At 45.4% G+C, this 25,302-nt stretch overlaps 1 protein-coding gene across 1 annotated transcript; it reads left to right on the top strand.

Moving 5' to 3' along the window:
* The first annotated feature begins 825 nt into the window (after positions 1 to 825).
* Positions 826 to 21,773, top strand: LOC145354572 (CUB and zona pellucida-like domain-containing protein 1). The gene is made up of 7 exons (XM_080206036.1): positions 826 to 945; positions 2,589 to 2,713; positions 12,138 to 12,262; positions 14,361 to 14,536; positions 18,388 to 18,782; positions 21,145 to 21,416; positions 21,571 to 21,773. Exons 1-7 carry the CDS (start codon positions 826 to 828, stop codon positions 21,771 to 21,773), a joined length of 1,416 nt encoding a protein of 471 aa, XP_080062162.1.
* Positions 21,774 to 25,302: the final 3,529 nt, after the last annotated feature.

Here is a 25,302-nt window from a genome sequence, read left to right as displayed (position 1 = left end):
AGGGTCCAAAGTCGACAATCGGACATTGCAACAATTGGTGGGTCCATGTGACAACAGGACAGTGCTCCACCCAAGGTTTTTACTGATAATCTGGCTCACCTCCAGGGGAGACCTCTCAAGTGAACATGCCACGCGAGCCTCAATGAAAACAACTGGCGGCAGATTTCACTGGGGAGGATGATCCCTTCTTGAGGAATTTTCTGGCCAATGTTTCTGTTTCTCAAAGGATCATGTATATTTTGATGTTTGTTTGATTATGAATATTAATTGTGTCTTTTAAAAATGATTTTGCCTGGCATGACTAGACCAAAAGGCTTAATAGGAACTTCAAATGAACACTATGTCCTTTCCAGTCTGGAAATACTATTGTTTCACTATTAGCAGGTAGCACAGAGCATCTTTTCTGCAGCAAGATGTACCTAACATCTATTCACAGATTCTCCTATTCTCCCCAACATGTCAGAGACAGGATTCCATTTTTGCTGCTATTAATGGTGCTAGGGAGTGAAAGAAATAGGAAGTTACGAGTGGCACAAAGAAATATCAGAGCTGCTCATTCTTTCTTAAATGTTGTTCAAAAGGATCAAATGAAGTTTAAGACTTCCATTGATGTGAAAAATATTCTTCTTACTCACACATTTATTTTATTATTTTGACAGAAACCTCAAAAAATGCAACAATAGGTATGGAAAATTGCTTTTAAAAATGTATTCATCATTTTTGAATGATAAAAGTTCATTAAAAAATTTCTAATCTGCAACCTTGTTAACAATCAACACAAGTTCTGATCTAACTTGACATTTACTGTATAACAAACAGGACGCAATGGCTCCTGCAGACACAACTGTGGGGGCTATTCTTCAGATTGTTCCTGTGATTACAACTGTCGATATAACAGTAGCTGTTGTTCTGATTTCTGTGATCAGTGTCCTCAAGTTAATTCCGGTAAGAGAACTTTCAGATAATAAACTAATGTTTAAATTTATCTTATTTATTCTGCTTAAAGTGACGAATGTAAACATAAGAATGGAACATTAGTGAAGATTATTGTTCTCATTGTGAATCAGTGTAGTTGTGTCCAGCTGATGTGAGATTTATTTCTGTAGTGTGTGTTGTGATCTGTAACGTTATTTCAGGATAGATTTGTGCTGTACTTTTTAAATGTTCAAACTAGGTCAGTCTGAAATGCAGTGTTTGCAAAATGCATTTCCCTGGATCCCATCTTTTCAGTGACATGTGGTAGGCCTGATTTTGGCAAGTGTAATTGTCGCTCATTAGGAGTGTGTGCTGGGAGTATGCAGACAGGTCGGGATGATACTCGGTGTGTAACATTGAGTTGACACTCACCCTGGCACATCCAACCTCATCACTGCAGCTCACATCCTCTCTTAACCCCACACAGCTGGACATGAAGTCAGGAGCAGGGAGGACCACCCATCAACTTGATATAAAAAATCTGTTCATGTCAGATTCAGGGTTGAATTGGATTTTGCTGACTTTGTAGAAATGTTGTGAGCTGTCTGCCAGCTGAGAGTCAGAGAGACCCTTCTGTCAACTTTAGTGGAAAGTCCACCAAATCATATGTTAATCAAGCAGTGGTTTCAAAGGGTTTCACTCCCTGAGTGTGCAGTGGAATGTGACTATTCTCAGGACATCATATTTTATTTTTGGATGGGCATGGGGCTGTATATATGGTGTGCTGTATGTGACAGATTGGCTGCAACCGGTTGCATGCACATTTTAACAACAACTGATTTTAATTAATACTTTTCTTTTTGTGTTATATTAATATTTCTGAGTATGAATGGTCAAAGATTCTTAACAAATTTAACAAATGGTTTTTCTACAGATTACTGCAACATTAATTCAGTAACAGGTCAGTAATATTTCAATTTATTTTCAGTAACTTTATCAGTTTGTATATTTGCTGACCATAGATCTGTCAGAACAATTAATCCCAATGGCTGTACTCAGAGAATCACATAATTGATTTGGTAAAGTCGTTGTCTGCTGCTGTCTAAAGCGTGGCATAGGCACATCGACAGTGCTGTTGGTAAGGATGTTTTGGAGTTTCTGACCAATGACAACAAAGGATTGGTGATATTGGCCCAAATGAAGATAGTGTGTCTCTTAGAGGGCAACTTGCATCTGATGGTATTCCCACACATTTGTTGGCCTTGTCCTTCTGGGTGGATCAAAATGGGTGAAACAGACTCTTCCCAGTACTTGAAGAGTCTAAAGCTGCAAGGCAAAGTTGCTGAAAAAAGAGAATTGCTGTTGAAGTTTTTCACCTTGCATTCATCAGGATCAGTTCACAAGAATATTTCCTGGGATTCTTCCAGCCTGCTGCACCTCGATTCATGGGATCAGGGGACAGTCAGTACCTTGTGGGGGCAAAATCAGAGGCAGATTAGTCACTGCTGTAGGGTGCAAAAAATAATTAATAGTGATTTTAACATTTACAAAAACTTAACCCTGGCTAGTGCTGACCTTCATCCATACCCTTGTAGTGACTCTACAACCTTCTAATCCTATGTGGCCCTCTGGCTACACCTTGGTGACCCCCCAGAATGCACCTCTGGTGGCAGCGGCGATGGCAATGGCAGCAGCAGCGGCAGCGAGAGAGACGAGATCTGAAGGGCTCCAGTCCAGTTGCGGATGACACTCATGTTTCTGTCCAGCCCTGTTCATCCAATAGCCCCGAGATGTCCCGGTGTGAGGAAGGGGGGAATTGGAATGTCTAGGGACAGCTGGAGTCTCCTGGTTGGAAGGCTCCAGCTCTTCCTCCCCCCTCAAGGTGGGGACCCTCGATGGAATGCCAGGGCAGCTAGATTGAGCTCCACAAGCCTCAGCGTCACATGGCTCTGCCAGTACTCAAAGCCCTGAACTGTCTGCCTCGAGGTCTGTGATCCCAAAGTGCTGGCCGTCTGATACTGAGCCAAGCTTTGGAGCCCATCCGCTATACATCTACAGAATGAACCAAGCTCTCAAGCCTCCCTGCACTTGTCCCCTGAGCCTGAGTTGTCAAGGCTCACAGCTAGGGCCTGCTGTGTCTCCAGAAGCCCTGTGAGAGCCCTAGCAAGTCCAGCTGTGTCTCCAAAATCCCTCTGACACCTGTAACCATGGACCTATGTGCCTCCACAATGCCGGCGACATCCTTGGCTGTGGCATGCTGTGTCTCTCCCACGGCCCACTGTGTCTCCAGGATGGCCTGCACCCTGTCACTCATGAGGACAGACCCCTGTGCCACTTTCCACTGTGGACAACACCCTTGCAGTATTGGCCTGATTACCATGCTATGCCAGCACCACTTCCTGCGACAGCACTCTGATTCCTCAAAACAGTCTTGCAGTTGCGACATGGTTGCTGACAGCACATCCACAACTTCCCAGGTTTACTAATGCATCTCCACCAGCTTCGGGATGACCAAACCCTGAGGCCTGGTATCTGGCTTGGGGCCAGCTGGATCCTCACCACTGGCAGACTTCCACATGCCCAAACCCTCAGATGTTCCCGCGTCCACCTGATGCGCATCAGCGGCTGTGATATGCTCACCAGTAAGTGACCAGAAACCTCACTAACATGCCCCACTGTCAAGGTAGTCTCTTGTGTTGGTGAGTTGTGTGGTTGATGCCTGTGCTGATTCACTTGGAGGATTCTTCAGGTCCTTCCTCCAATGTGTCATCTGAGGTGTTCTGGGGAATCTCTGCAGGGGGAGCAGTAAAGATCCGGGGGCATCTGGATTATTCATGTAAGAAAGCATACACATTAAGGGAGTGTAAGGCAGGGAAAACAGCCCACTCCGCACAGCACTTACTTCAGAGAAGACCATAGGGGTTCAGCTGATGTTCACTTGCAAGCCAGACTCCGACCTGGCTGTTGGTAACCATTCTCTGCTCCACATCTCCTGTCAGCTCCAAGGCACGCTGTTTAAAATCTGTGAGTTCGAGGTTTTCGAGGAAGAAAACCCCTCTCTTCTATTATGTGCGGTTTTCCCCTGTGGGGACATAAGGGGGATTGGGATACAATGGGTGTAATGGGGCATTACCTCTCCACTGACTGGGGGATGGGGGTTTTTGGGGACTGTGGAGATGGGGGTTAATTGGGGGGTGTTGGTTGGTGAAGGCCCTCTGGGGTGCCTGGGGATGGTTTTATATTCTAAGTGCAGCAAATGTGACTGGATTCAGAATGAATGTACATTCACCCTTGCTTCCAGAAGAAGGTCATTCAATTTTTTTGTGGCATTGGTCTGACTTGCCAGTGCATGGGCACTTAAAGCTGCAGCCACAGCCTCCCAGACAGCATTGGCTGCACAACCCCTTGGGCAATGATCTCAGTGGGGTAAAGCAGCTCGTGCCTCTCCTCCACTGCATCCAGTGTCCAGGCCTGCTCACCACTGGAAAACCTGGGCGAGTGGCACTTCTCTGTACCTGGCATGACTGCCTGTGTGTCCCTAATTGTAGTTTATATACATCTATGCCTTGTTAAGGTGCCATCAGTTTGGGCCACCCATGGGACATTGGTTAAGTTCCATTGGGAATAATGTGCAGGCTGCCTAGTTTCAAAGAGGGTGCGCCATCTGCGAAGGTGCTGTTTGGGTTAACTGAACAAGGTACTGTGTCCAGGAGAGGGGGAAAGGTGCAATGCTCAAGTTCTCACTCAGCAAGAGGGAATTCTGGTGGGGAGGAGGTGTACATGGCAGCCCAGTGCACTGTTGCTGAAAGGCAGAAGAGAGACAGAATGGATGGAATGTAGCAGTGAGGCAAGCAGACTGTGGGTGAACAGGGATCCGGCAGCTCAGCACAGTTGGTGAGGTGGGGGGAGTCCAGCGGTCAGGGTCGAGGGGTTGGAGTGGCCAGTGGTGTGTGTGGGTGCGGAGGGAGAGCAATGATGTGCGAGGGATACGGGGAGAGGCCAGTGATTTCATCACAGGGAGGATATGTGTACCAATCTCCCATTTTAGTGGGAGATCGGCGCGTGCACAGTGGGCCACTCAGTGCACTGGTTCCAGCCTCTCCGGGGGAATTGGCCCCAGCCACTAGCTTTCAGAGTGTATCATGCCGAGGCACTCTGCAGAGCTCAAAGTTTTGGAGATTCGTTCTGGTAATTATGCTTAAAAAACAGGCAGGAAATACTCCCGTTTTCCCGCATGTCGGGAGCTTAGATTTTTTTTGGGAGAATCCCAACCATAATTTCTAAAGGGAACAACAATTCAAACTATCTGAGAAGAGAGTGGTGATTGATTAGCAAGTGACTATGATTGGTAGGATTGGTGGCAGGGGTGTGGGGGGGCGGTGGGGGGAGGTAGCGATGACGATTCTGTTTGAGTGGCACAGCGGGCCAAGAAACACCAGTGGTGGGATTGTAGCGCCTTCTGTTCGACCAATGGGATGAACCTGTAAGATTGTGGCCAAGACATTTTGAACAGGAGACAGGGGTCATTTCCTTTCTCAGCATCACATGGAGATTCAATTCAATTCCAGGCAGAATCTACATTAATGTTCAAGATTCAGTTGAATAGGTAGAAAAGGGGATGAAGAGATATGATAACAAATTGTACATTTGAATACAATTATTTGCCCCCATTGTGGTATGGTGGGATGAATAGTCTGTTTTCATTTCTAATTTGTACACATTATATCTGTTCCTTATACCTGTCAAAACTATTTTTTCATGATTTGTTTATGGTTAACTGAATTATTTTCTAATTATAATCTGTACTTTTTAAAAATTGTTTCAGCACAAGTGTTGGGTAACTATTTTTAAATATTCCTCATCTTTTTCTTTAAACATAATCTACAAACCAAGGAAATTCCAAATATAGATATATCACAGCTGAGTTCTGAGCAATTTTATTCTTTCTTCAGTATTTTCTTTCCAAACCTCTTGTCATGAGTTCCCATTTCATGGACACTGTGATTATGCTTGGGTATATTGGTTACATACAGTCCAGCAACCATCTGCTACTTCACCACGTTGCCACTCTTCATGAGCTGTCAACAATAGAGCCAATATTGACAAAGATTTGACTCAACTGTGCAGTCAAAATTTGGCAATAATGGAAAAAGATTACATTTCCCTTTATTATTCAATCTCAGAATTTGAGCGTCGCTGGCTAGGCCAATGTTCATTGCCCATTCCTAATTTTCCTTGAGAAAGTGGTGGTGGTGAGTTGCCTTCTTGAACTGCTGCTGTCCATGTGATGTAGGTATATCCACAGTGCTGTTAGAGAGGGGGTTGCCAGGATTTTGATGCAGCGACAGTGAACAAACAGCCATTTAGTCAGGATATTAAGTGGACTGGGGGAGGAAACATCCAGGTGGTGGAGTCCCCATGTGCCTGCTGCCCTTGTCCTTCTAGATTTTGAGTTTGTGGATTTGGAAGTTAGGAGGCTTGATGAGTTCCTACAATGCTTCTTATAGACTGTACTCACTGCTGCAACTGTGCTTCGCTGATGGAGGAATCTAATTGTGTGGAAGAGGTGCCAATCAAGTGGGTGCTTTGTCCTGGGTGGTGTTGAGCTTCTTGAGTCTTATTGGAGCTACACTCATGCAGGCAAGTGGAGATATTACATCACACTCCTGACTTGTGCCTTGTAGATGGTGGGCAGGCTTTTTGGAGTCGTGAAGTGAGTTACTCGCCGCAGGATTTCTATTCTTTGACCTGCTCTTGTAGCCACAATATTTACCTGTCCAGTCCAGTCCTGTTTCTGGTCGATGGTAGTCCCCAGAACGTTGACAGTGGAGAATTCAGTGATGATACTGCCATTGAATATTAAAGGTTGATAATCAGAAACTTTGCTCTTCAAACTAGTCATTGCTTCGCACTTTTGTAGTGTAAATGTTACTTGCCGCTTGTCAGCCCAAATCCTGTTATTGTCCAGGTCTTGTTGCATTTGGACACGGACTGCTTCAGTATCTGGGGAATCACAGATAGTGCTGAACATTGTGCAATCATCAGTGAACATCCCCATTCTGACCTTCTGACGGAAGGCAGGTCATTGATGAAGTAGCTGAACATGGTTGGGCCTAGGACCTCCTGCGCTGATGTCCTGGAGCTGAGATGATTGACCTCTAACAACCATAACCACCATATAAAAAGTTGAAATGGTAGTAATGCTACAAACATTAGTAAGAGAAATGATTTTAAAATATGGAAATCTAATGATCTGTTGCAGTAAAGTATCAAAAGGATCAAAATCTATGGACTGGATTTGACTAGAGATGTCAACTGCTGCAGAATTGCAGTTCTTCAATTGTCCAATATTCAAATTCACATCTAAAAAATCACAAAATTCACCATTTAATGATCAAGGGAAAAATAATCCGCACATTGATTTGTGGAATACTTTCCAAAACTGGCTGTTGAAAATCAAATTATTTTGCAAATTATTTTGTTAATTTCTATATATTAGAAGGTGCATGACTCCACCAAACATTGTGCAAGTTTTTTCATGCAAACAGGAAACCTCCCCATTTTATTGCCAATCAGGTCATCCAGGTCTTAGCCAAGGCAACAGTCAGGTTGCTATTGGCCTCTGTACCCAGATAAGCTTGTAAAGTCAAACTAAACACCTGTTTAGGCTTCTGCACTGGTAGTCAGTATTTATGGACATCCAATGAAATCAGAATCAAGATCATTTGTGATGGCCCACGAGCTAAGCTGTGAACACTCACTGTCAAGGCAATCAACAGTGACAAAAAAACATGGCGTTTGGTGACTGGTAGTTGAGGAACTTTATAGCAATGGCAAGAAAATGGGTGACAGGGAGACTCTGAGAAAAGGAAGATTATCCATGCCTATAATGCAAAGTGAAGCAGATGCAATGTGTATGGCTACTCCTGCTCAGATTTCTTATGTTCAGGAAAATTGACAAAGAATTTTGCTCAGGAATAAAAATGAAATCGATTTTTATTTACATGACATCACATGAACTGGAATTGGACTGAGGCTTAGAGTGCAGGCTATATGTAATGTTGCAGAGTATATATTGGTGGCATGATGGTAAAGTGGTTAACACAGCTGCCTCACAGCTCCAGGGACCCACACGCAATTCCGGCCTTAGGTGACTATCTGTGTGGGGTTTGCACATTCTTCACGTGTCTGCACATTCTTCACGTGTCCGGTTTTCTTCTGCAGCCCATGGATGTACATGCTAGGTGGATTGGCCATGCTAAATTACCCCTTAGTGCCCCATGGTATGATGGATTAACTATGGGAAACAAGTGGGATTACAGGATAGAGCATAGGTTTGGGCCAGAGTAAGATGTAGGAATGGCCTCTTCTGCACCATAGGGATTCTATGATATTCTATTCTGTGATTTCCTCACTGTTAATAGGTAGATCTTGCGGAGGGTATCTTGATGCTATCTATGGGTCTATTCTCAGTCCCAATTACCCATACAACTATCCAGATAGTACACAATGCACGTGGTTTATAACAGAGAATGGAAGCAACAGAATCAGACTGGAATTCACTGACATTGAGTAAGTAAAAATATTTCCACTTCCATATTTTATTGTGAAGGATGACAGGAGCATTTGCTGTCAATTGACCATTGCTATTGGATTCACTTCACTTGACATCAATATACTTGGGAGGTGATTTTCCCAAAAGAAAACTAAGTGCCCAACGAGTGGGAAAATGGCCCCTTTCCCCCAATTGGCCAGACTGACCCCCCCTTCATGGCAATCCCTCCCTCCCCCACCAATTGCTGTGCAGTGTGCACAGCAGTCCAACCCCCACCACCGCTAATCAGCCTGGACCCCAGAAGGCACTGCCCCCTCAGGCCCCACCCCCTTGAAACTGCCCGGTGCCCAATGAACAATGCCACTGCCCCCTCAGGCCCCACCCCCTTGAAACTGCCCGGTGCCCAATGGACAGTGCCACGATGCCCAGCAGGCAATCCCATGATGCCCACTGCCAAAGGCTGGCACCGGCAAAGGGGCAGCCCCTTGCTCCTGATCTCTCAGGGGGGTCTTAATGGCCTGTTCTCCTCCCAGCAAGACCATCATGCCAGGTCTCAATTCCTGGGGACCAACTTTAATCTGGTGGGAACCTGCCCCTTCAGAAAACAGCAAGGAGGTATTCTTCATTTACAGAAAGCCATTAGGTTGCACTATGAAATAAAATGCATGTGAATAACTGAAGCATCAGATCAGAGACCTTTCTCTGTCTGGCAGATACTCTGTTGAATAGACATCACCATTCTACTGTTAGAAAATCAGCCTGTGATTAGGTAAACATTGAAAGATAATGTAATTAGTTCATTCTTGTTTGCTTTGTGTGAAGGCAAGTCCTTGGTTTATTGTCTGCTTCATCCAGTGCTTGTTATCTTGTCACTGGTAGCTTGCCATTGCCTCCACTTTCATGGGCAGACCAAGGAGGCAGATTACAAGTCTATCTCAGCCACATTATTCTTGAATCACGCACTGTAGCCTTCTAGTCAGCGAACTAATGACTGCAATTCAGTGATATCAACCGATCAATCAACGAGCAGAGAGAAAAATAGGCAAATCTTATTGAAATATTTCATGAAATAAAAAGAGATCAGAGCATTGGCAGACTAATTTTACTGAAAATCAATGTAGATATATAGACTGCTCCTCCTCCAAGTACCATGCCCTCAGAGGGCATTGGTGATCATGTACTTCCATTGGAATGGTCCATGACAAAATACTGCAGTGGGCTGCTATTGCCTTCTGCTGTATGACTGGTTAGAAAACTCTCCTTTTTTACTACCTGCCATCACATTTGCAAGCTGAAATTCACCTGTTTGGCCACATTACGAGCTTACGTTCCGTGGCTTGAGACTTATACATGGAAAGTCTAGGCTCGGAGATCGGGGTCGGAATTCTCTGGCCATAAATGCACCATTGCTGCTGCCAATAGAATGGAGAATTTGGCACTCAGCCAAATTTCTGTTCACTGAAGCAGGACTGGAGAATCCCAGTGGTGGGTGAGGTCAGAGAATCCGACCCAGGGACACGACTGCTGCAACAAAAGACCACTCGGATAGATGCAAGTTAATACAATAAAAACAAAATATACTGGAAAAATCAATAGGTCTGCAGCTTCTGAAGTTTTGTTTGTCACTCCACAGGACAGCCAGCCTTGTTGATTATTTCCAGCACTTCTTGCTTTTATTTCAGATTGCCAACATCTGCAGTATCTTGCTACTGTCTAACTTAATAAATATTGGAATAAGAAATGTAATCCATGTGCATACAACAAAGGATTGCTCATTTACAAAATTGGTGGCTGCAAAAGGTATAGGCTGGGATTCTCCCAGTCCACTGCGCTGCTCGAGTAGCATAGTGGACCAGGAAACATCAGCGGGAGACCGGTAGTGGGACTTGTGACCCACATTTGGCTGATAGTGAATCTCCCAAGCTGTGTTTTTTCACATAACCCGGCATACAGCTGATTACCATATGGTAATCAACATTTCCATATGATTGGTAGCACCCTGGCACTGCCCACCAGGCAGTGCAAAGGGGGCGGAACCAGAGGAGGGAAGGGCCTACTTGGGGGGGGTGTGGCCTACTTGGGGGCTGCCAGGGCTTACTTGGGAGGAGGAAAGTGTGTGACTGGTAGTGGGGGGAGAACGGGTGTGCAATCTGCAGTATGATCGGTGGGAGAGGGAGGGGACAATCGGGCTGCACATGAGTGGGGGCATGGGCAATCAGAGCTGGCCACGGCGAGGGATTGGGCTGATGATTGGGGCTGGTGAACGGGAGGCTGGCAATCGGAGTGGGGGCAGTGTGGTATTGCGCTGATCTCTCCACTGGCAGATCGGTGCACAGCAGTGGCCCGCTCAGCATGCTGATGCTGGCTTCTCCAGCAGGTTGAGCCCCCCCACACAGCACCCCCACCCCACCTTTACAGATGGGAATCTCCCTGAGGCACTCTGTGGAGTCATGATGTGGAGATGCTGGCGTTGGACTGGGGCAAACACAGTAAGAAGTCTCACAACACCAGTTAAAGTCCAACAGGTTTATTTGATAGTAAACGCCACTAGCTTTCAGAACTCAGCAACCAGCTTCCTGGTGTGCACAGGCACCACTCTGCACCCTTCACCCCCACTGCCGAGAATCCCTCCCTGGCACTTTTTTGTACACTGAATGTCATTAGATTACATTTTCAAACACACCCAGGAAACAGATCTGAAAATCTCTCATTTTCTCGCTCGTTCGGCACTTAGAATTCTTGTCATTGTGTCTAGTGGGAGATAGTATTGTAGTAATAATGTCACCAGACTGGTAATCCAGAGGCCAAGGGTGATCCTGGCACCACAGGTTTAAATACATCATAGCAACTAGTGGCATTTAAATTCAATACATAATTTTGGAATTTAAAACTAGTCTTAGTAATGATGTCCATGAAACTATCATCAATTTTTATTTAAAAAGTGACTACTTTTGATTCACTAATGTCCATTATGAAGGAAAATCTGCCATCCTTTGCTGGACTGGCCTGCATGTGACTCCAGACCCATAGAAATGTTGGTTGACTCTTAACTGCCCCCCTGGAGTGGCTTAACAAGTTACTCAGTGCAAAGGCAAATAGGGCTGGGCAACAAATGCTGGCCTTGCCAGAAAAGCACACACCTAAAAGAATAAAAATAATACTGAATGGCCAGGATTCGCCCAAATTCGTGTAAGAACTGGAGCATCTCCCGCTGTTTTCTTTAGTGGGATTTTTAAAATGAATCTCCCACACTCTGAGCACTACAGAGTGCCCAAGCAAGATTCTCATTGGAAATCTGTGGGCTGGGCCTATTTCTAGACTTTAGTCCCAGGCCCGCTAATCAGATTACAGTGAGAATTTGAATATTTATATCAGTTGCACACTGATTTCCAGAGTGGAGCTGATGCTGCCAGAAACCCAGGGCTTGGAGATGCGTAGAGGCCATTGCACCCAGCGGCAAGCCCACTAAACGGCCTCTGGTGGTGTGCACATCGGACTGGAAGAATTGCCCAGAAAGTTCTTTGTTTGGGTTCTGCTATGTCTTTAGTGATGCTTAAACACGCAGACATATTTATAATATCTAATTTATTAAGTATGTTGATTTTTTTAAAAAAGACAATGGATTGTTGCTGCATTAATTTTGAAATGATGAAAATTGTTTCAACAGGCTGGAAGCTACATCAAGTTGCTCATATGATTACATTGCAATATATGATGGGCCATCAACAAGTTCGGTTTTGCTTTCTAAATTCTGTGATGGATCAGACCAGATATTTACATCATCATCGAACAGTATGACAATTTATTTTAGAACTGATGGCAGTGTTACTAGACGTGGGTTTGCTGCAACCTACTATATTCTGCCGAATGGTGACGGTGAGATTTGTTACACTTTTTGTCTCAAAATTGCAATGTGCTTTCGGCTAGAAGAGTTGTAGAGAAACTGGGGCTTGGTGTATTTTACACATTTAAATTTCAGTTCAAAAATCTTTGGGCAGGACTTTGCCGACCTGCTCGCCATGGGAATCAAAGCAGACAGGGGTGGACCATGCAAAAGTCCGTTCACTTTGGGCGAGATTTTCTGGCCTTGGGGCGAGCTTGGCTGGAAAATCCCATCCAGAATCCATGGGGGCAATTCTCCCATCTTGCTGTGCTGGATTTTTAGCATGGCAGGACAGGAGAATCGTGCGGGGAATGATTCGCAAGTTTCCCATCAGCATTCATGCCCCCAGTGCTGGATCGGTGGCGAGGCGGGGCTAGCATTTAAATGATATTGTAAATATCATTTAAATGCTTTTAGAGGGCCCGGGTCTGAATTCTCCAGGCCCGCTAGCCCCTCCAACCCTGCCAGAATGTTTCACTCCACTGGGGTTTCGAGTAACTCCCCACTTTCAGGAGCTAGCAGCCTGACCCCACTGGAGTGAATGGGAAGTAATTAGGGCCCCCCCCCCCAGGGGGATCAGACAGGTGGTGCCGCCTGGACATTGGTAACCTGTACCCCTGGGCACTGCCCAAGGGGCAAAATGCCCATGGCTAAGGAGAACCTGGGCACGGCGATGTCTATGGGGAGGTCTAGGGGCAATCGGTGAGTATGGGGGATCCCACTGCCACCCTGCCATTGGGATCGATGGGAGGGGGGAGCCAGTGGGAATAGGGAGGTGGGGGCAGGAGGATTGGCAATGTGGGGGTGTGGCTGAAGATCAGGGCAATCTGGTCCAGGGTGGGAGACTGGGAATGGTCAGTGGCGGGGAAGAGGGACACGATCATAAGAACATAAGAACATAAGAAATAGGAGCAGGAGTAGGCCATCTAGCCCTTCGAGCCTGCCCCGCCATTCAATAAGATCATGGCTGATCTGTCGTGGCTCAGTTCCACATTCCCGCCCTCTCCCCATAACCCTTAATCCCCTCTCTTATCAAAAACCCATCAACCCGCGTCTTAAAAATATTTAGCGAGGCAGCCTCCACCATTTCAACGGGCAGAGAATTCCAGAGATTCACCACCCTTTGAGTGAAGAAGTTCCTCCTCAACTCCATTCTAAACCGCTCCCCCTTTATCTTGAGGCTGTGCCCCCTAGTCCTACTATCCTTTCTGAGCGGGAAGAGTCTCTCCACCTCTATCCTATCCATCCCATTCATCATCTTATACGTCTCAATGAGACCTCCCCTCATTCTTCTAAACTCTAACAAGTACAAGCCTAGTTTATTCAGCCTCTCCTCATAGCTCAACCCCCTCAACTCCGGCATCAGCCTAGTAAACCTCCTCTGCACTCCCTCCAAGGCCAAAATATCCTTGCGTAAGTACGGCGCCCAAAACTGCACACAGTACTCCAGCTGCGGCCTCATCAATGCCCTGTACAGCTGCAGCAAGACCTCCCTACTTTTATATTCAATCCCCCTCGCTATGAAGGCCAGCATCCCATTAGCCTTCCTGACCACCTGCTGCACCTGCAGGCTGGGTTTTTGCGACTCATGCACAAGGACGCCAAGGTCCCTCTGCACCGTCGCCCCCCTGCACCGTCGCCTGCTGCAGTTTTTCTCCACGCAAGTAATAATCCTTCCTACCATTATCAGGCCATGGGAGACATTGGGTGGGCAGAGCAATTGGGAGGCTGACAATTCGGGGCCACTGCCAATGCGCAGAGGCCCGCTGTTTTGAAATGATGCATCGTCCTCCGGCAGCCATTAGGTAGAATGATAGTATGGCCATTTTCATTTCTCCATTTTACCATGAATTAAAGAGACAATTTCAAACATAGTAATCTTATAAACAAATAATAGGTGAAATTCAGTAACATGAAGCATTTCAATGCTTCAATACATTGTTGTTGAAGCATTGCCAATACTGTAAAATTCTGTGTAGAATTTATCAAGCTTCAATTTTTTTCCAGATATTTTAACCTGCTCAACAGATTATATGGAAGCAAAAATTAGTAGGTCCTTCCTCCACTTTCTGGGTTTTAATGAATACAGTCTTCATCTGAATGATCGAAACTGCACGCCAATAATAACAACTCATGACGTAGTATTCAAAATACCACTTAATATGTGTGGTACAGAACGGCAGGTAAGAAATCAGAAGTGGGAGGATAAAGCATTATTCTTCAATTCCCCATGGTGATAAAATTGTAGCAATGTTCAAACTGAACCCTTGCATCCTTTCAATTATTACAATATTGCCCTTGCAAAAATACTTCATAGAGAAATTGGCCATAATTTTACCACACTCCCTGCCACTGGAATCAGAGCACATGAGGGCTGGACAATGAAAATCTCTGTTGACCTCAAGCGGGATTTTATGATTTCGGGATGAGCGAGACCAGAAATTCCTGCCCAGGTCAACAGAGATTTCTATTGTTGGATCCTCACCCATTCTGATCCCATAGCAGGAAAGGTGGTAGAGTTCCAACGATTGTATTCAAATTATGTACCACCTTTGATTTTGACATAATGGGGCGATTCTCCCATCACATTGCATTAATTTTTGGCACAGCAGTTTGGGAGCATCCCACAGTGGGTAATGCATGGGATGTGCATGTGCATTCCCACCGTGACAGCGTTTCTCAGCACTGGGTTTCTGGTGGAATCTGCTCCGCACCGGAAATTGGCAGCGAGGTGGGGTAAATATTTAAATCATAATTTTAACATCGCTTAAATGCTGTTAGCAGGACTGAGGTCTCCAGGTGCGCTCCACCCCCTCTCCCCCCATACCTCCCCGTTCCCTTGGCCAGGAGTATTTCATTCCAGCTCCTCACTTGCAGCAAATTAATGGCTGATGCTGTTGGAGTGAAGGGGGGCAATTTGGCCCCCCCCAGGGGATTGGGCAGACGGAGGTTGGTGCTCCCAGGGCATTGGCACTTGGGCAGTGCCAGCCTGTTCCCCTGGCAATGCCCAAGGAGCAAAGTGTCGATGCCCAGGGCACTGCCCATCGGGTAGTGCCAGGTAGGTGGGGCATATTGGGGTGGAGCCTGCTGGAGAAGGGGCCGAGGGGCGATCGTTGGGGGGGTGGTGGGTCCCATTGCGATTCTACATAGGGATAGGAGGGCAGCCATCAGGATGGGTGGGGGTGGTGGTCAGCCTGCTGGTAGGTTGGCACTGCGGAGAGGCATTGATGTTGTGGAGGGGGGTTTACTCTAAGGGGGGAATCGGTAGAGGGGTGGCTGGAAATTGCAGCGGGTTGCGGGGGGGACTCAAGGCTGGCCTGGGAATGGTCGGGGAGCCAGCGATCGGCTGTTGGGGGTTGGACAGCTGCCGTTGCTGGGGTTGGAAAAAAAAAAGAAAAAACAAGGGGGCTTGCCAATGATCGGGAGGCCATCAGTGCGGGGCCACTGTGCGTGCAAAGATCTTGGCACTGACAGATCGGCACATGTGTCCACTCAGCGTGCTGATTTGAGCCTCTCCAGTGAGAGTAGGCCCTGCCCCTGAAATTTAATAATATTCACACTGATGGCAGCTGCAGTGGACAGAGCAAGGGAGATTCTTTGAACTCCCACTGAGCAAAGCAGCGTGAATTACTCCAGTTTTCATGCAAGTTCGACACTAAGATGTTTTTTGGGAGAATTCCACCTGAAACTTCTGCACTCAAACGCTGTAATGAATTGTTATCCATTGTGTTGTTGTTGTCAAAGCCTCTATGGTCTGGTATAATAACCCTCTAAACTATGGCCTCTGAGATATCTTCGTTACCACTTCTTTCATCAATCTATATTTTGCAGTTGAAAGCTCATTTTTTGACTTGTTTTCCATTTTTCCCATCTTCCCACGGACTGCCCTCTCCTCTTCTATTCCTTTTCTATATCAGTGGACTTGCTTTTGATTCCACCCTACATTTTTCTAGACCACATGCCATCACTTCACCACTCTCGCAATGTACGGTGGTATCCTTCACGTCTTTTTTATTCATGCAATGAAAGTCAATTCCTCACTCATATGACTAATTGACAGGTCTTGCCTCCTATTTTTGATGGTTCTACCATTAGTCCTTTCTCATGGATTGATATTCCAAGCCTCAGGGTCTCAAATTCTTTTCACCCCATTGCAAACACACTTTCTTGAAGAGGGTATTTGTTTGCTTTAATGCCAAACAGTTTATTTTTCAACAGCCTTCAATTTCCCCAATAAATGTTTTCCTAGGCTTGCATTCTGTATAGGAGGGTTAATCTACTGGTAGGTTGGCACGGTGGAGAGGGGTTGATGTTGTGGGGGGGGGGCGGGGTTACTCTAAGCGGGGAATCGGTACAGGGGTGGCCATTCCCCAAGATTTTTCTGCTGGGACTAATTTCATCTCGGAAAAAAACCCACAATTTATCATATTTTAAACTTTGAAAATAATAATTTGTTCAGTGACCTCGACCATCTGCCGAGCATCAACGGACCCAATTCTCCCATCCCAACTTGCACATTTTTGGTGCATGGGAGGGGAGAATCGCATGTTGGCCATTTCACGGGATACGCACATGCCTTCCCAACACTTGCACGTCTCCCACAGCTGGAGAACAGGCGCAATTGGGACCGTGCTGGAAACTGGTGGGAAGAGAGGCAAGTAATTTAAATCTCCTTTTAATGTATTTCCAATGTGACTATTGGGCCCGGCTTGGAATTCTCCAGGCCCGATAACATCTCCCACCCCGCCAGGAGTATTTCATTCTGGCAGGGTTTAGAGTAGATCCCCACTTGCAGGGAACTTGCGGGAGATACCAGCGGAGTGAAGGGGGCTATCGAGGGCCTCCCAGGGTTTCAGGCGGCAGTGGGGATGGTGCCCCTGGGGCACGAGCACCCTGGCAGTGCCAGCCTGTGCCCCCACTAACGCCCAAGGAGCAGAGTGCCCATGCTCTGGGGGTGCCTTGGCACTGCCCATCAGACATTGGGCAGCGCCAAGGATTCGGGGCCTGGGGCAGGGCCTATGGGGTGGGGCATGAGGGCAGGACCAAGGAATGTGGTCTTTTGAGGGCAGGACCAATGGGCTGGAGTGCATTGTGGGTGGGGTGTAGGGGAGTGATCAGGTTGGGGGTCCTGCTGCCACTCTACATTGGGATTGATTGGGGCAGGAGGGAGGCCAGTGAATGTGGGGGGGTGGGGGGGGGGCAGTGGTTTGGTCTGTCCTAGGGAGGTGTGCCTCCCTTGGAGGGAGGGTCTGCTTCCCGTGGGGGGGGTTCTGCCTCCCGTAGGGGCGAGGGTCTGCCTCCTGTGGAGGGGGGGTCTACCTCCCATCGGTGGGCAGGTCTGCCCCTCCTGTCGGGTGGAGGGGGTCTGTCTCTTGTGCAGGGTGGGAGTGGTCTGCCTCCTGTAGGGGTGGTGGGTCTGCCTCCCATGGGTTGTGGGGGCGTCTGCCAGGGTGAAGGGCCTGGGGGGATCACCACTGCTGGGGGCTGGGGGGACAGGAGGTTGGGACAGTCCGGGATGGGGGTCAGGTATGGCCTACGAATGCTCATGTGGCCTGCAATTGGGTGTGAGTGTCCCAGACTGGCCAGCAAACTGCAATCTGCCTCTCGTGGGGGGAGGTCTGCCTCTGGGGGGATTGTGGGCGGTCTGCCAGGGTGGAGGGGTTGGAGTGATAGCCACTGAAGGTGTGGGGTTGGTGATTGAGGCATGCCGGAGCTGGCGATTGGGCTGTGAGGGGGTGGGGTGCAGCATTGTGAGGGACCCAGGCTGGCCAGCAAACTGCAGTCTGACAGACCAGGACCACTGCACGTAGATCAGATTTTGGCACAAATAGGCCCTGCCCCCGGGCTGTTAATAATATTCATGATTGTGACCTCTGCATTGCACAGAGTGGGGAGATTCAGGTCTGAAGTTGAACTGAAAATACAGTTGTGATCTAGATCAGTTTTCTCGCCAATTCAGCCAATTGGGAGAATCGCCCTCAACATTTCCAGCTTCTAAAAGATTTCAATTCTAATGTGCATTCTCTGCTCACAGGGCAACAATGGCAGCATCATATACTCCAACGTCATCCGGTCTTCTAATTCAGTTATAACTCGTGAAACAAACTTACAGTTCAACATTGGCTGTGAGATGCAGCAGGATACCATGTCTAAAATAATGTATGTGACAAATGAAACATTGACAAGTAATATAGTGGATAACGTGACAGCATCTGGCACCTTTAATGTCAGCATGGCATTCTATGACTCACCATCATTTACCAGGCCAGTGCTGGATTCACCCTACTATGTGGATCTGAGGCAGGACCTGTACCTACAAGTGAACCTGCACAGTTCAGACATGCATCTCGTACTTTTTGTGGACACCTGCACAGCGTCACCTTATAGTTATAACTGGACATCAAGGACCTATGATCTAATAAAGAATGGGTAAGAAATGTTAACCTGTCATCAAAATTTTCCTGATTGAGATATATTGACATTTATCCAGAATATCTTAAATCCAAACTACAACAGTCACTGTGATCTTGTGTATGTGTATCTTCTGTATGTGGTAGTATGTCATAAAAAAGGGTTTAAAAGCTTCAAATGGAATCTTTCTCAACTAGCACTAGAACCTGTGTTTTGAACAAATTTTTGTGTAATCTATTGGTGTGTTAAGAGAGTAATGGGGGAATTTTCCTGCCGTTCATGTTGGCAAGATTTTCTGGTCTCCTTGCAGTGAACGGAAGAGATTTGGCTGAGTGCTGAATTCATAGAATCATAGAATCTGTGGCAAGGAGGCAGGTCCTTCAGCCCAAACTGATCCACGCCGACCAAAATGCCCATCTAAGCTAACCCCATTTGCCTTTGCATTTGGCCCATATCCCTCTAAACCCTTCCTATCCATGTATCTGTCCAAATGCCTTTTAAATGTTGTCACTATCCCTGCTCAACCACTTATTCCTGCAGCTCATTTCATATATGTATCACAAAGTGTGTAAAAAAAGCTGCTCCTCAGGTTCCCATTAATTCCTTCCCCTCTTAAACCAATGCCCTCTAGTTTTGGATTCCCCAACCCTGTGAAAAAGACTGAGTGCATTCACCCTATCCACACCTCTCATGATCTTATACACCTCTACAAGATCACCCCTCAGTTCTCCTACACTCAAAAGAAAGAAGTGCTGTCCAACCTCCCCTATAACTCAGTGTCTTGAATCCTGGCGACATCCTTCTAAATCTCTTCTGTACTCTCACCAGTTTAAGAACATCTTTCCTCTTGCAAAGCGACCAAAACTGAACACAATACTCTAGGTGCGGCCTCACCAACGTACTGTACAGATGCAACATTACTCCCAACTTCTATACTCAATGCCCTGACTGATGAAGGTCTGCATGTCAAAAGCCTTCTTCACTGCTCTATCAACCAGGGAATTCTCTGCCCTCATTGCGGCAGCATGGGAGCATAAATGGCCGGAAAATTTCAGCCCATGAGCAGAATTTTCCTCCAAAATTCTCCGTACCACAGGGAAACAGGAAACACTGCAACCTTCTGATATTTTGACACTTTCTTTGACAGCAGGAAGCTTCGTCCTGGGGGCGAGTGTGTGGTTTGGGTGAAGGGGGGGAAGCAGTGTGCAGAACTTAAGCTGGTGCAATTGGCTTCAGAGCGCTCAAGCACACTTTGCAGGCGCCCTGATCTGCCACTGAACTTCAGGACATTAGAACCCGCCTGTTGGGTCCCCTGGCAGATCTCGACGTGCACACCCTGTCATGAATCAGGTTTTAGGCCTCTCACGCTACCTTCCTGGCTAGCCATGCTGATCGATACATGCAGCAAGCTGGTAAGACCACCCCCCCACGTTTTAAAATGTGCTCTATTTTCCCTTAATTGCTTTAACTAATATTTAATGAACGTTATTCATGAATGTTAATAAGCTATGAAATGGAATGCAAGCATAAAATAACTCCAAGTATAACTCTTAATTGAGTTTTGAAGTATTCTAGCAAGCTATCTGGTTTCTTGTGTTAGACAATAGATTTTGGGGTTGGGTCAATGGGCTTGGAAGTACCAGAGCTTGACATGGTCAGCATGAAGGGACACAAAGGATGGGTGAAAGGGTAGTGTCTGGCATAGGATGCATGAGGGGCATGAAGGAGTGGATTGGGCATAACTTGGTAGAGGAACAGGGGAAGACCATTTGAACTTAGTTTTTAAAAGGTCCTCTCATTAGGATTTATGATTCCATGAAGAGGACATGAACCACAACTCTTGAAAAACCTGCCTAATGTCATGAAAATTGCAGAGGAGGAGATGAAACATATCTCCACAATGGATTTAGTTATGCCTGGATTGCAAGGCATCGGCTTCTAATAGGAAGCACCTACACCCTATATAGGCAGCCTCAAGAATTGCACAGCCTGGGAATGGGTTAGGGAATCCCAGAATCAGGAACTGCCAGCCATTTTTAAAAGGTCCTAAGTCTAATTGACTCAGTGGAAATCCAGGACTGAGAGTAGGACTCTGAGTCGCAATATGACCAACTACCTTCATGTCAAGCTGTTAAAAATTGCACCTAAGTTTCAGTTTAAGTTTCTGTCTTCATAATACGCAGGTCACATGAACTCATCTCCAGACAGATCCTATATGAGGTCCCATACCCCTCTCCAAACTATTTAATTTTACCTTGAATTAAAATAGACTGTTTAAATCATAATCATCTTCTCAAGTCCAGCACTTACATTTTCATTGGAACTCTACTTTGATCTAAGATTTTATGTTCCAGAATTAACTCTAAAATTTATTTTATAGGTGTATTAGGGATGGGACATATGAGACATATTCTTCACCAACAAATGGCATTGCACAATTTAAGTTCAATGCTTTTAAATTCCTCGACCTTAATCCTTCAGTCTACCTGCAGTGTAAACTTATAGTCTGTAAACCTTATGATTATTCTTCTCGCTGTTACCGTGGATGCTTATCTCGACGTAAAAGAGCCACAACTTCTTCAAAAGGAAGCATTGATGTTCTCATTGGACCCATTGAACTGAAAAATGATCTAAAAGATCATGGAAGTGGAGGTGAGCCAATCATATTACTTACTGAGTACATCACCAAAAAGCATGGTTAAATCAGAATCTTGATCAGTGTATCAAAATACACTGTAATTTTGTAGCTGCGGCTATTGGTTATATTCATTTTTCAAAAATAAGAAATTGTTTTGAATGTTTTCAGGACTTGAGAAAAAAGTGGATGGAGCTGATGAGACAACTATCCAATCCAACTTTCCATTTATTCTGTCTTTGTTGGTTCTGGTTGCGGTTAGTTTAGTTTTGGTTGCCATGATGTTAAAACTATACAGCAGCCAACAAAAGGATTGTGTTTGTGAGCAGCTTCGAGGCAATTTTCCAAGTGTAGCCACTCACCAAATGGAATAGTCCATGGAGTTCTGCTCTGATGTGATCCTGTCAACCAATAATCCAGAGGATTAAATTGAACACTGTTTACCAATCCACATCACTTACTGCATAGGCAAAATTCGAGAGGTGATCAAAATTAATTTTAAGATTATGTGAAGCAAATAATTTAGCTGCTGAGGTCAAGTTGAAATAAATGGGAATACGTTATCTATTGTATCAGTAATCGCTAATTTGATTACAACAATGGTTGAATGTATTTGTTCAATTGCTTTCATCAAATCTGCTGCAAAAATCTTATCTACAATCAATAGAAATGCAATAAAGTCTTTTCTTCTGCATATCATTGTCATACTTCATTAGAATTTTTCAAGAAGGCAACTACCATGTATTAAGATGCTTTGAAACATTCTTCCATCAGGAAGTGCTTTAATCAATTGGACCTCACTCCCTCCCTCTGTCAGGCTGGAAGATGAGGGAAAAGAACAGATCAAAGAACAGACAATTCTAAGCAGGTCATTTGACCTGAGGAGGGAGAAAGAAAGCAATGTTTCATATCAATGACGTTCATCAGAATTGGAAAATATCAGAAGTGTGAGAGGATTTAAGGAAGTGACGAACAAAAAGGAAGATCTATGATAGGGTGGAGGGTTGGAGAGTTTAAACAACAAAAAGGATGATGGTGTAAAATGAGTTGTAATGGGGCAAAAAAAGAAACAATCATTGGTCTTAAGGATGTTTTCACAAAGATGGGTGTTGAGGAGGTGTCGATGGCAATAACAGAACCATTGCCAATTAGTGCTGTCTGATAAAATGGGAGCAATTGTTATGATTTTGGAATGGTTAAATTCAATGCTGAATCTGGGAGGCTCTAATGGGTCTAACTGAAAGTCATGATGTGGGTATGCCGGCGTTGGACTGGCGTAAACACAGTAAAAAATCTGACAACACCAGGTTTTAGTCCAACCGATTTACTTGATAATAGACTCACAAGCCCCCTGGCGAAGGGGCTAACCCCGAAAGCTTGTGAGTCTATTATCAAATAAATCGGTTGGACTAAAACCTGGTGTTGTCAGACTTCTAACTGAAAGGCCAGGTGCATTTCCACAAGCTCCATTAGAGCAGTGAAGGAGGCCAATTGGGACCTAGAACTCAGTGTGACAGTGTGCTGGAGAAATAAAATGACCAGAAATTCCAGGCTATGCATGCAGACTGAAAAGAAGTGTTCTGCAGTGCAATCGCCCAACCCATGTTTGCTTTTCCACATGTAAAGGAGATTGCTGGGGACACATGAGCTTCAGACATTCTCTGGATCTCTGCACCAGAATTGTATCAGTTTAAAATCTGAGAATATATGCTAACAGCGAGATCAGCAGTGTGTACGTTCTACAAGAAGAAATTATGTTCACTAGTGAATTGGAATATACTTTGCATCAAACAAAATTATTTAATTCATATCAAATTGCTTTGATTGAAATGTGTTCATCATTAAATTGTGTTCCATATTGGGAGTGGCACAGTGGTTAGCACTGCTCCCTTATAGCAGGGATCCAGATTTGATTGCAGCCTCGGTCATTGTGTGGAGTTTGTAGGTTCTGCCTGCGTCTGTGGGTTTCCTCAGGCTGCTTCGATTTCCACCACAGACCAATATATGTAAATTAGATAGATTGACCATGCTAATTTGCCCTTTAGTATCAATTAGCCATGGTAAGTGCACAGGATTTTGGGGATAGGATGGAGGGACAGGATTGGGTGGATTGCTCTTTTGGAGAGTTGGTGCAGACTCGATGGGCTGAATGGCCTGCTGCAATGTAGAGATTCTTTGGTTCTATGGATATAGTATTTAGGTTAAACAAAAATAGCTGAAAATACTCAGAAGGTCTGCAATATCTATGGAGAGAGAAATAGAGCTAACATTTCAAATCAAATATGACTTCTTCAATTCTTTAAATGGTTTAAAACATGTCACTGTACAAATTGGGGCCTTTGAAGACATTTCTGCCTGTAATATCGCCCCAAAACATCACTTCCAACATCAGAATGACAATGGCACAGGAATACCATATCCTCCAAGTTGTTTTCTTAGCTTTCTGACATGGATGCTGTTCTTTCAACGTTGCTCAGTTAAAATCCGGGAACTTTATACCTGACAACATTGTGAGCTGTCTCAATCTATAGACTGCAGCAGTTCAAGATAAAGCTCACCACCACCTTCTCAAGAGCAACTAGAGGTGGGCAATAAGTGTTGACAAGTGACACTTATATCCAAAAATGACAAAACTGGTCCATTTGAGACTTGCTTCCCATCAGGTTTGCTGAGGCTGCCCTGGGGGTGATTTTCCATGCAATCAGCTGCATGTTTTGCGGCAGCGAAGATGACCCGGCAGTGCGATCTTCAGGTCCCGCCGTTGTCAACAGGATTTCCCATTCCTGGTACTTCTCACTACCAGGAAACCTGTGGCAGTGATACACTATTGGTGGGACTAGAAAATCCTGCTGGCATGAATAGCAGGAAAAATCTGGCCCGTGTCCACCACTCCGGGGTGGACACGGGCATGAGGGGTGAACATGAGGGGTTGATTACTGTGTAGAGGGGAAAATGGCAGATTACTGTATGCGGAAGGGGAAAGGAGCTGATTACTGCGTGTGTGAGGGGAGCGAGCTGATTATAGTGTGTGTGGAGAGGCTGAGGCATTGAGTATGTAGGTGGAATGGAGGTGGGATTGGCCCTTCACTGAGTCTTCTGTCACGAGGATACCTGAGGAGCTTGGTTGAAGCCTCACTGACTGGTAATTATTTTATGTTCTGTTTTATGTCTGTTTGAAGATATCCACTTCTTTCATAATATCCAGCACTGATTTGGGAGGAGCATGGTTTCACATTTGGGTAAATTGCTTATCTTGTGAATTAAATTGGTGTTACTTTAAAAGTGCATTGTGTGTCACAGAATTCACAATGAAACTGTAGCCTCTGGAACAATGAATATTCCTGTGTGTCATTTCAAATCATCAGTAAAAATGAAGAGTAATTTTGACTTGTCTCATATTAAGATGATATCCAATCAGCCTTTAGGGCACATTGGAGTGATGGTGCCCTAGATTAGTAATGCTGAATACAAATTCATAGTTCAATAGTATTCATTGTTTTTCTGACCAAGATCCCTGAACTGGAACATTGAAGTAATGGACTGCTGACTAAATTAAATGAAAGCAAAAGAGAGGTTTTCATATTTATGCGATGTATTATATGTTGTTCCATAATACATTCATAATTATATACTGAATGTTACTATGCTGCTTCTTTTGCTGTTTCCGCTGGTGTCTGGGGGTTACCTTATGTTCAACTACTGACATGGGATCACACTGTAAAAATGTTTTGAGAAGGCAGCTTGTGCTGATTGAGGCAACATAGACACATAAACCTTGCTACAGAAGGAACAATCTGAAGATTTTACACATGGTAGCCATTGGGACATTCAGTGTGGGCACCTGCCTCATCTTGAAACTCTAGAGAAATCTGTTCGTTTCAAAGCAGCCCAGTTTTCTATCAT

The sequence above is a fragment of the Carcharhinus amblyrhynchos genome, chromosome 17 (assembly GCF_965287045.1).
Source record: "Carcharhinus amblyrhynchos chromosome 17, sCarAmb.v2.hapA, whole genome shotgun sequence".
NCBI classification, from domain to species: domain Eukaryota; kingdom Metazoa; phylum Chordata; class Chondrichthyes; order Carcharhiniformes; family Carcharhinidae; genus Carcharhinus; species Carcharhinus amblyrhynchos.
Note: the sequence above shows the minus strand (reverse complement) of the source record. Positions and strands in the feature narration are given on the sequence as shown.